Genomic DNA, 13,012 nt, shown 5'->3' on the forward strand with positions numbered 1-13,012 from the left:
AACATTCATAACATAATTATGTTCATCACTTGCACTTTTTTGGATGTGCAAGTGATTCCCAGCTCATGCATAGACACACCCTTGGGATGAACGTTAGCACACGCCTCCTTCAACTCATGGAAAGTCAACTACTGCATCTTTTTAAAGATTTGCAGAAAATCATTGGACTGCCCAATTGGTTATGATAACTAAAATAAGCAGAGTTGGAGAGAGAGAAAAAGTTGTACTCTTTTGGACTCTTGAGTACGGATGGCTTAGGCATCACTGGTGATTGAACTGGTTATCTCCTGATGACAGGGTCAACTGTTGTCCCACTCAGGGACCCCCGTGCTCAATAATTAGTGGCTTCCAATTAAAGACAGAAACAGCTTGAGCTCAAATAAACAAACAGCTTCACTATGATGATGTTATACCAGCAACCAATTTTGTGTATTGTGATGTAAGTATACAACTATAATATTACAGTAAGTTTAAATAATTATCATCAGCTCCAAAAATGAATCCAATCAGGTGATTATGTAATAAATGTGACAGGCATAATAGTAACAGAAAACTTCTCACAGGTTAAGGTCAAAGCTCAGGATGACACAGAGGTGAAAAGAAAGAGACATGACGTAGAGGATCGGACTGAATAAACACCACTGATGGAGTACGGCTAGATGGGTCACTGAAGTCTCGAATAATGTGTTTACATTGCTTAGTATCTTCCGCAAGCCACCTGCCCCCAGGCCCCTACCTCTGGTAAACAGGAGCCAACACCTGCGGTTAGAATCGATAACACCTCCGAGCCGTAATCCTCCTAATGTGGTTTGCTTAACCCAAATTTACTCTGAGGCGTTGCTCATGTCAAAGTGAGGTGGGCAGTGAACTCCAAATGAACTTGGGTGGTTCAACTTTGTTTTGTTCCTACAGTGGAGGGTGTGGGAAAGACGCACACAGTGAAAGAATATGAATGTGTTGGAGATCTGATCTGACACATTCCTGAGAACATGGAATTGGCTGTTTTTCCTTACTTACACTTTACAACCACTGGCAACAGTAATGGAATCACCATTGTTAGAGATTGTTCACCCTGCTTTTTTACTATGTAGTAAATAAACATAGCACAGTAATAACACAAAACAATGTTGTGTAAAAGATGAAAATTCTGGCTTTGTGAAACACACCGCAAACAATTTACATTTCATTATTTGCATTGGTGCCCACTTTTTTCTACAGACCAGTAGAGGAACAAAAATTGGAATCACTCAATGCTCGAATAATGAAATATATAAATAAATACACAAATAAATAAATACATTCATACAAAAATAGTGCTCTGCTGCTCCTCAAGATATGAAAATGACATTAAGTGGACTTCATCCACATCTTGTCATGGCCCAACATAAAATTAAAATCAAATTTACTCCCTGACTGTTTGCTGCCTTTACAATTGCGTACACATACCTTTTTTGAAGAAACGTTTTATCACATTTTTTGTTCTGTGGCAAATTGCATTATCATCCTAAAAATACATTTTCTAATAATTTATTCATATTCTGTAACCATTTCATCCTTATCAAGGATGTGGTGGTTCCGTACCCAGGGTCATTGTGTTTAAGGCGGGAACACACCCTGGAAAAATCACCAGTTAATTGCAGGGCATCACACCAATTCACTCACACACACACACCCTCGGTCAGTTTCACCCAGCCAATCCACCGATAACAGTTTTTTGACTGTGGGAGGAAAATCCACTGAGACATATGGAGAATGCACCAAACAGTTCAAAGAAGGTGACCCGAGGAGAGGATCAAAACCAGAACCCCAGGATTGTGTGTCAGTGACACTACCTCTACCTGCAGCACTACAGTGCAAATTCATTATGACCAAAGACATTTGTTTTTTGTCAATTTAATGAGAAAGGAGAAAGGTGTCCAGAAACATTCGTTCACAACTGTGCATTGTCTGTTGACATAATGGTTGCCCCCGTGCTTTACCTGACCTGCAGCATAATGAGTGGGGAAATCTGATATGTTTCATAAGTATGGCACTCTTAGGTCAGTGCAGATTCATGATTCATTAGTCAATATTACTTTCATCCAATCCAATTTCAGCACACTGCATGATTGCTTCACTTTGCACACTGTAGCCTTGTTTGCTTCACTGGTGCTGGTTTTCACTAGTTATAGATTTTTTAAATATAAACCCCATTTCATTCATCCCATTTTTACAGTTTGGGTATTTTTATTAGATTTTTGCTTTTAAATTATCATTGACCTTTCCGTATGTTTTCCTTTTATAAGCTTTCCTTTTATTTATACTTGAACTATGTTTTAGGCACCAATGACTGGAAACAAACAACATTTTCAATTGATTGGCCTTGAAGGAGTTTTATAATATTATCCATTGTTTCAGCTGGCAACTCTCTTTGGTGTTACCCTGTGCAACTGCTCATTAATATGTAAGCAGTTAATTTTAGCAGACTAATTTACATATTTAAATTTGTGCTTGTATTTTAATTGTTTCCTCAGTTTGGAGTGATTAGATATTTATTTCCTCTCCTTGAGCTGGAAAAAAGATATTATTAATTCAATTAATTTATTTTTGTTTGTTTGAGGTGTGTTTTAGAATGTTTAGCTATTAAACAGAATTATTTTCTTTCACGGTGGCGCAGCAGGTAGTGTCGCAGTCACACAGCTCCAGGGAACTGGAGGTTGTGGTTTCCAGTTCCAGTCCGGGTGACTGTTTGGTGTGTTCTCCCTGTATCTGCGTGGGTTTCCTGCAGGTGCTCCAGTTTCCTCCCACAATCTAAAAACACATGTTGGTAGGTGGATTGGCGCCTCAAAAGTGTCCATAAGCGTGAGTGAATGTGTGTATCACCCTGTGAAGGACTGGCATCCCCTCCAGGGTGTATTCCCGCCTTGCACCCAACAATTCTGTGTAGGCTCCGAACCCATCATGACCCTGAACTGGATAAGCGGTTACAGACAATGAATGAATGTTTATTTGCTAAGCAGTAAAAAACCCAGGTAAACATCTTCAAAGTCGGGTGATTCCATTATTTTGCAAGTGGTACTTCACAGAAAATATTTTTTTTCAACCAAAGTTGATCAAAATATATATTTATTCAGTCTAGAAATCAATGATGGTTGCTAGTCATTACCAAATCCCAGTGTAAGGCTTTTAAAAGACATTGTACTGCTGAATCAACACATAGAGGTAACTGTTATCAGATTTTATACCACAGCAAGGCAGAGGAGAAGTGGATCTTAGGGCCATTGATGTCTTTTTTATTTGTTCCCTTACCATGGGCTCACCGAGCACAGTCATCCTTGAGTATAAAAGTCGTTGCTTTGATACATTATATGTTTTTGATATCTACAACGTTTACTTTTAGAAAAACAGGTCATTGTTTCTTTGCTATTTAATCCATTATATCAACATCTTTGCAAAGAATTACCCTGAATAATCCCTGTTTTCATTCCACTGAGTATTGATTACACTCTGCTGGACATAAACCAAACATGGTGCTTCTTCTGCTCTTGGTAAGACGAGCCATGCACCCCTTACTCAGTTGGTGGGTATGTGCCTCCACCCTATCCCTGTTGCATGTGCGGTTTCATAGCAACTTCATTCTAAGAAGCTTGGGGAGAGGTCCAAGTTTTTTTTAGCATCTCGATAGAGAAGAACTTCATCCCCGGAACTCTATTCACGTCCTACACCTCGGACTCACTCCTGACAGGGATATTCAGGTCCAGAGTGTGGTGGCAGAAGCGATAGACCACAGACCAGCTGGCTTTCTGCTTCACAAAGAGCCGCAGCTTATCCCGAAAGGTCTCTCCCAGGAAGCTGTAGATGATGGGGTTCAAGCAGCTGTTAGAGAATGCAGCCAAGTTGACGATATGCCCGGTCAGTGGGTAGTCATGCCACAAAGTCGTGGCACTCCGCTGTGAAGGGTCAGCTGTGCCCTGAAGCAGCTGGATGCTAATAAAGACGTTCTCGGGCAGCCAACAGATGAAGAAGACCAGCACCACCACCACGATCATCCGCAGAGCCTTCTGCCGCCGTGGCCACAAGCCTCTGTGCTTCTGAGCCCGCATGAGGATGCGCACAATCAGGGAGTAGCACAAGCCAATGATGGAGAAGGGCACCAGGAAGCCAATGGTCACTTCCAGCCACTGGATCTCGATGACGTTGGCGAAGCAGAAATGCACCTCACCCCTGTGCTGCGTCTGCACAATGGTGAAGGGTAGGAGAGTGGCCAGGATAGACGCCATCCAAATGAGGCTGCAGCTCAGCTTGGCATGCTGCATGGTACGCAAGGGTCTGCTGCTCATGGAGTTGGCCAGAGCTACGTAGCGGTCAAAGCTCATCCAGGTCAGGAAGAAGATGCTGCTGTACATGTTGATCTGTAGGAAAAGTGACATGAAGGTGCAGAGGATAGCATAGTCGTAGTACTTCTCGTTCAGATTGAAGACTTCGATGAGCGAATCCGCCACCAAAATTAGGTCTGCCACAGCCAAGTTGATGAAGTAAAGGTCAGGGATGGTCATCTTCTCCCTGTGGTTCAGGTTGACCACCAGTATGAGGATGTTCCCAATGAAGCCAATGGGAAAAAGTAAGATTGTGTAGAGACAGGACAGGAAAAGACCAATAATATAAAATTCATAAGTGTCAGAATTCTCCTTCAGGTCAGTTGAGTTGTAGTCAAATGACGTGTTTAAGTGCTCAGTGCTGTTCCTGTAAATCTGAATCAGAGAGGTTGTCTCCTGTTCCATACTGACAGAGTCCCTGTACCAAACGCTCTCTGTCATAAGTCACATGATTTGCTAGTGTTAAATATTGCATTGGAATGTGTGCCCAGCTCTCAGTGTTCGGAGGATCACTCATTTAGTCTGCACTTGTCATTCTTAGCAGTCCAAACTTACAGTACAGAAAACTCAGGACTATGAAACAGTGCCCTGGGAATTGACTTTTTGACCCAGGGTGACAGTGGAAAGAGGGGTCAATAAGCACCTCCATGTTGATGTGTAGTCCTCTCACCCAAGGAGGCTGCCTGGACTTGTATGATCCATGGCACAAACTGTGAGGTCTCTCTCTCTCTCTCTCTCTCTCTCTCTCTCTCTCTCTCTCTCTTTCTCTCTCTCTCTCTCTCTCTCTAGGGGTTGTGCTTCTCTTGCTTCTTCTCTTGCATGCTTTGTTCTTCACACGTTTTAATTCCAGTGCTGCCTTGCTTGCTCCAGTCCGCGGGCATGATTATTCACCAAGCAGCAGCTGATGACGCTATTACTGTGACACCTAATCTAGTGAGAAAGAAGGAGGGGGGAGAAAGCAGAGAAAAAAAAAGTAATTACAAGTGTAAAAAAATACAAGCCACCATGCTCCTGTGCTTAGCAATATCATTCTATGGTCTCTTTTTGACTAAAATACTCTGATTTACTCTAATGATAGCTTCTATATAAAGCATTGGCATTTCAAAGTGTAAAAACAAAGATTAATTATGAGTGTATGCATTTGATGTAAATACCTAAAACCATTTTGGTTTTTTTTTTCTCAGCAGCCAATCAGTGAGAATCAGAGGGAATTAAAATGCAAAGAAAAGACTTAAGCAGATTCATTGAAGAGCTGCTTCAAACTCCAGAGAGACTGCTGGCACCAACAAAAAAAAAGTACTAAGTTTGTTTTTAAATGAACAACACACACTTGACCGTAACAGAAGTAGCAATGGAATAGTAAAAAATTTTAATTAATTTATATTTTAATTAATATTATATTTTAAAATATTAATTGACATATAATCTACTTCTGCTTTATGAAAAATAAGAAGTGAAGACCAATCAAGCCACACCCCAATGCTAAAATTACCCATAATTACATAATGACAATTTATAACACTGGTCTGTAAAAATAATCTTAGGAGGAACCAGGTCATTCTGTTTTTCTATGCATTTTACTCAAATAATATCATAAAAGATGCAAACGTATTGTGTTAATGAAAATGATAATAAGCTGTGGCAGAGAGAACCTTGACCTTTAGCTGGTGATCAGAGCCCCTCAGTCTGCTCCTTCTCCACTGTGGAAGTCTGTGAAATATTAATGCTCCCCCCATAAAATACATGCTTTGACAGCTATAACTCACAAGCCCTACATGAACAGAGTGAATTCTAATCAGACAAAAGGCTGTGCAGATTCCAAAGAGCCCAAGCGTGCAAAGCCTTGTCAAAACAATTGCCCGTACAGGTACAAATTTAATTGGATTAACACATAATGTATAGCCGTCCACCTGGGACTTGTGTAAATAATATGACCTTTCAAAAAACACTGTGCTTGGGGATCAGGTTCCCAGTGAAAATGGTTGACATCAGGCAGAAAAGGCAAAAGAAGGGCTGCCAGCTTCCCAAAATTAGACCATTTATTTTCAGACCTAGACAGATGGCTGGCCAGAATTTCAGAGAATGACGGCAAGGGAAGTTGTTTGATGAAATTTTTTGAAGTATTGTACACTTTAACAAGCACTGTTTTCTTTGACATGAAAGACACCCACTCAGATTATATAGAAGAAGAAATCTAATGAACTCTTTTAAATAAGCTTAATCTAATTTAAACACAAGAAGAATATAGGAGTAGAGACCAGGTAGATTTAGTGTGTAGCATGTTGTCATAGGGGGAACCACTTATACAATTATTTTTAATATGGTTGCCCTGCTTTTATACATACACACACACACACACACACACACATACTATATATATATATATATATATATATATATATATATATATATATATATATATTTAAAAATTTAATAATAATAATAACACACACACACAAATGTAATTTTTAAATAATCTTTATAATAATATCAAAAACTAAGTTCTATTCTAAAAGTTCAGAAACCATATTTTCTACTTGCATATCGCTGGAGCAAATCCTTGTATCTGACTTCAATTTCCATGACATTGAATAAAGGTTTTATTCAGAACATTTCTGAACTATTAGCATTTCTGTTAACATGCTGTGAAAGACAACTGGTGTTTTCAAACATGTAAAAAATGGAGATTAGACTTTGGTTGCTCTCTCTCTCTCTCTCTCTCTCTCTCTCTCTCTCTCTCTCTCTCTCTCTCTTTCTCTATCTGTGTATAATAAAATACCAGCTGCTCTTTACATTGTCTCCCTTTCTTATTATGAATTGAACAATGAGACCTATCTTGCTTATCTTGTTCTATTAGCTTCCGTTTAAATTTAGGAATATTTTTTTCTGACATTTTTTAATGCATTTTTTCCCAACAGCAAAAATATGCATATATTTACATACCAACTGTTTGTCTAAAGACAGGAAGGGTAAAAATGTGCCTGAGTTCCACTCACATCTAAATTTGATGCTTGAATTATACTTTCCAGTTGGATTGCAATTTGCTGTAATCACGTCTTCAGTTTGTACTGGAACTCCCAACTTGAGCTAACTCTCACAACTCAGAAAGAAAAGCACTTACTTCGTAGATGGACGTCTGTGTCGCAGGTTTGCGTAGCTCCACTGCAGAAGACCGAGAGGACCGAGAAGTCTGTAATCCCACACGAGGAGTGAGTTCCACTCCCTGCTCCCCCTGCTGTCCAGCCCCTGCCTGAGTACCAGAGGAGGATGAGAGAAGAGAAGGACGAGACGCTGTTCTGGAGAGGATCAGAGCAGCCTTCCACCGTCCCTAGCTCCCTCCTCACTTCAGTTTTCAAGCTCCCTTTCCCTTTCTCTCCCTGCTCCACCACTACCTCTTCCTGCAATTCTCCTCCTTCCTCAACTCTGGCTTTACCCCCCACCCCCCCACCACCAACGCACACACCGCTCAACCCCACTTCCCCCACCCCTATGTGCCCACAGTAGCATCAGACTCAAGAAGAACCCACTGACCCGAGTGACTTTGGAGCAGGTGACTGCAGACACACCTCCTGTTTTTCATGGCTCTCCTAAGTACGCCTCCGTGCTTCTGAAGCCCCTGAGGCACATGTTGTAGGGAGAACGTCCCAATACATTTACTCTTAAAAGTCAAGTCTGCTGACCGTCTAGAAGTTTTTTTCTGAGAAAATCACAGCTCAGGAGCTCAAGACCCACATTCCTAAGATCATCGTAGTGTTGAGATTACCTTACGTACCTATTTTATACTTAGCCCTCTTAAAAACAAAGGTTCTTTGGAGCTATGCCATAGAAGAACCACTTCTGGTTCTTTCAACAAATGGTTCTTTAAAAGGCTATATTTAAATATAAAGTACCTGTTCAAAGTTTCAAGAACTGCTAAATACTGCAAATATGTAGGTCACATACAATTATGAACCATTTTAACCTGAATTTCATCATGAGTGGTGCACTGAAATAAAAAGCTGAAACAGAAGCTGAACTTTGAGCTAAAACATTGAGTTAAAAAGAAAAAACTACTTAAAAAATTTGACAAAATTAGAGTTAAATAAAATAAGCTTATAAAAAATAATACAGTCTGTAGTATTTTAACAGGGCTACAGTACACACTGAAACCCTATGTACTTTACAATAGAGGTTTTAAATGTAGCTGCTCTGAACAGCAAAGGAAAAGAATGATAAAAAAATATTTCTATATAACTTTTATTTATATTTATATATATTTTATTATAAAAATGTTAGTACTACCCCGATTTAAAGTATCTGTTCTGTAAGAGTAAGGAAAAATACAAACTGTTGTCATATTGTTTATTAAACCGCACTTTATTATTTAATTTTATTATGTATTAATACCAGAAAAGTGTCTACCTGACCATGAACTCACACATAATGAGAGTGTGTTTAAGTGTGTGTTCACTGCCAGGGATGGGTTAAATTTGTGGTACAGCCTTGCACTAATGATAAAAGTGGTTTCATGTTAATCACTACCCAGCCCAACACACTGAGATGAGAACACTATCTGGCCAATGCTGTTATGCTGACAACAGATCAGCACCGGCTAGCACCGTGTTGAGAGATGAGGGGAGAAAGGGTCTGTTTCTTCCCATCCAGAGAGTGTGAATTATTTAATGATGGCTGAGACATCTTAAGAGATCAACCTGGTGATCTCCCGGTGATAGGACCAAGCTTTAACAACTGTGGCACTTGAAAGCCACACAAAACTTTAATTCTTTTGTGGCCACTTTGCACTTGCAGTTGACATTGTTTAACATCACAAGGATTTTCAATGATTATATGATGATTTGCATGATGCACTGTGAATTCAGAATCAACATCTACAGAATGAAAACTTTGATGAAGTTAAAAAAAATAAAGTAATGAATACTGTCAAAGTAATAAGACTGAAGAAAAAAGTTGAAAAAAAAATGCTGAAAATATAGATTAATAGCAGAATGCCCCTCTGCATAATTCTGTAAACCACATTCGATTAAATATAAATAACAATGAGTCACCACAGAGGCACAACAGAGGGTGCTCTGTAAAGCTTTGAAGCTGGCCATGGCCCACTTTATCTATAGGTTTGAGCTGAGAGGCAGCACTGTCTAAGAAGGTGATGAGGCCACATAATTCTTCTCACACTCAAAACCTGTTTTCTGGACTCCCTACTGGCATCATCCCTGTGGTAAACACTGGCGCAGGAGGCACACAGCAAATTCACCAGTGTTAAATCAACACCATTAGTGTAAAAATGCAAACTTTTCAACACTCTCAGTGTTAATTTAATACAAAAAATGTTGATTTTACTGTGTGAATTTGCTGTGCACTAATGGATATAAAGAAAGGTCCAGAGACGTTCAGAGGAGAAAGACAGTCACAGGAAGAGACAGAGAAAGACTTATAGACTCTTTAATATTGTTTGATATTCATTGTGCTTAGGATTGCTCATAACACGTCCTCCTACACTGAGGGGCATGGCCATATTCTACATAGTAGTTTGTCCCCCTTTGTTGCAGGAACATATTCAACTCTTCTGGGAAACTCAACACTGGATATTGGAACATTACTGTGTGGATTTGATGGCACTTGCTCTCAAGAGCATTAGTGAGGTCAGTTACTAATGCTGGATGATTAGTTTTGTATCACAAAATTAGTCCATCTCATCCCAGAGGTATTAAATGGCACTTCATCCACCAGAGAATTCGGTTCCACTGTTCCATGACCTAAGGCTTTATACCCTGCTTTCATTTCATGCTGTTCTCTGGAGATTATACAAGCTGTGTTTGTACAATTGAAGATTTGCGTCACAATAAGTGATCTTTAATGTAAGTGCATTCACTTAAAATGAAGGGCATCTTTAGGGATAACTACATTTTAAATTGAACCCAGTGATAGCCACTAAAATGAATATGTATTTTAGTTTTAATGGTTCTCATCTCAAACATAATGCATGTCAAGAACAAAGTTTCTCATATCTGCAATAACTTCACTATAAATAGTTTTAACAAATATTTGTGGAATTACTGCTTTTGAGCACAGGGGAAGGGGAAAATATAAGACTGGAATAAATGTCACCAATGTCTTTTATGAGACCACTTTGCAGACAGTTTAACAGCCTACAAAAAGGGGCCTCCAACCATGACTGAGTTAAATAAACAAATCCACCTTTGTAGTGTAATATTCAACCTCATGGGGCAGCTTGAATCTAGCTGTAAACTCCTAACAGTATAGACATTAAAGGAGAAATAAATATATTTTTAAACACCAAGAAGTAGCCAGCAATATTTACGAAAGCAATTATTTATAATTTTTATAATATTTTAATGGAGGCCAACTTGCACAAGATGAAGGATCAAACTGCTTTTTAGTCCCTGAAGGAACCACTTTATATTCCACACATCAGGCCCTTGATGTTTAAAATCTCTGAATTTCATAAACATCCAGGCCAATAAGTTTGAATATAATTGGCTGTAACTTGAAGAATCAAGGGAAATAATGACTAAACGCCCTTTTAAAATGTCTTTAACACAATTTCAAGTAATATCCTGTTAATATTGGATGAAGAGACCCTATAGAAGTAATTGCATCTTAAATCTGAATCTTGTAGATGATGGACAGAAGATTTGCTGCTGTTTCCCCTCTTCTAGGCATTGAGATTACAAGACAAATGCTATTACACGGGTAATTCAGTTTTCTGCACAGACATGGCTTTTGTTCACCTCACTGCACCTTGCTGCTTCGAATGTCTCGAGAAAAGCTCCAGGGCCCTTTTCATGTGACTCTAACCACATTTCCAGGACATTCAACACTGAATATGGTGCTCAGTATGGCTTCAGTGCACCTGCATTGTGCCCTTTAAACCAGGGAAGAGCGAGAGTGACTGTACATGGAAAAGAGATTTCAGGATATTATGTTGATAAAAGATAACAAATAGCAAATATATGAAGCACAAACATATGGTAACAGTTTCTATGAATCCTGTAGAGAAAAGGCTTTATGAATGTTTTACATAACATATATAATACCAAATATTACCTGCAATAAGGCTGCCAGCTTGTACTTAAAGTAACACTAGGTAGGATTTGGATTTTTACACCTGGGGCTCCCCCTACTGTCATTGTTAGTTTATTTGTCTTTACAGCAATGTACTGGTAGGTGGATTGGTGACTCAGAAGTGTTCGTAGGTGTGAGTGTGTGTGTCACCCTGTGAAGGATTGGCGCCCCCTCCAGAATGTGATCCCGCCTTGTGCCCAATGATTCCAGGAAGGCTCTGGACCCACCATGACCCTGAACTGGATAAGCGGTTACAGATAATGAATGAATGAATGAATGATACCAGCCATTATAAGATATAGTGTGTGACAGTTTATAATACCATCTACATGCACTTATATATAGGCAACATGAATGCAGGTCTGGAAGAAGCATGTTTATCTCCATTTTTTAAAAATTGAATCACCCTGTATAACAATTATGTAATGGACATTTTAGGTGTTTCATCCTAGTCTCTGTGTGTTAGTGCTGGGCTTTTTAAAAAAATAAATCTCAGCAGTGACACAGTGCAGAGTGTCGGGTGTTTACAGATGGCCATCTGCTGGCTGCTGCTTCTCTTTCTCTTCACCAGTTCCCCATGTCTCTCAGACACTTACATCTTTCACAGACCCTAAGACATCCGCAAGAGCTGTCTGTGTGTCTCAGCTTCAGGGAAGAGCCAATAATTAAATTTTATTGTAATTTTGTTTTAACACAATGATCTTTATGCCAATTCTGGAAAAAAAACTCAGATTTATCAAGTTTGTCTTATTGTGAAAGAACATTCCTCCTAAAATTATTCCTAGAACCTCACATAATTAACCATGATTTCATATTCATAGCAAACATTTTGATATACAGGGTGGGCCGTTTATATGGATACACCTTAATAAAATGGGAATGGTTGGTGATATTAACTTCCTGTTTGTGGCACATTAGTATATGCGAGGGGGTAAACTTTTCAAGATGGGTGGTGAAACTATGGATACTGGAAGCCTATGCTAGCATTTCTCCTGCAGTGTTGCTATCAGTGTGTGAAGAGTGGGAGAAGAGGGTTGCACTGAAAATCCAACACAATGGCAGCACTTTGAACACATTTTATAAGTGGTCAGAAACTTGTAAATAACTCATGAAAGACTAAAGTTACGTTAAAACCACACCATTGTTTTTCTTGTAAAATTCCCAATAAGTTTGATGTGTCACATGACCCTCTTCCCATTAAAAAAACAAAAGTTGGATTCAAAATGGCCAACTTCAAAATGGCCGCCATGGTCACCACCCACCTTGAAAGGTTTCCCCCCTCCCATATACAAATGTGCCACAAACAGGAAGTTACCAACCATTCCCATTTTATTAAGGTGTATCCATATAAATGGCCCACTCTGTAATTATAACTTGTTATCTATTTATAAAGAGATATTATTCATTGTGATAATGATATTCATTGTCATGGTAAATTTTCTCATTATTACAATTTTTATTATTATTATTATTATTATTATTATTATTATTGTTGTTGTTGTTGTTGTTGTTATTATTATTATTATTATTATTGGCCAAATAATTGCTACACCATAATTATGAGATGTATTTAT

General features: G+C 38.9%; 1 protein-coding gene across 1 annotated transcript; it reads right to left on the minus strand.

Annotated features, from left to right (window-relative positions):
* Positions 1 to 3,599: 3,599 nt before the first annotated feature.
* On the minus strand, positions 3,600 to 4,796 carry gper1 (G protein-coupled estrogen receptor 1). Its single transcript, XM_066675639.1, has one exon. It carries the CDS (start codon positions 4,794 to 4,796, stop codon positions 3,699 to 3,701), a length of 1,098 nt encoding a protein of 365 aa, XP_066531736.1. The 3' UTR covers positions 3,600 to 3,698.
* Positions 4,797 to 13,012: the final 8,216 nt, after the last annotated feature.

This window comes from Hoplias malabaricus, chromosome 6 (assembly GCF_029633855.1).
Source record: "Hoplias malabaricus isolate fHopMal1 chromosome 6, fHopMal1.hap1, whole genome shotgun sequence".
NCBI lineage: Eukaryota > Metazoa > Chordata > Actinopteri > Characiformes > Erythrinidae > Hoplias > Hoplias malabaricus.

Bases quoted from the DNA above. Each gene is read 5' to 3' on its own strand.
- gper1 (XM_066675639.1), bottom strand. From the start codon at position 4,796: ATGACAGAGAGCGTTTGGTACAGGGACTCTGTCAGTATGGAACAGGAG.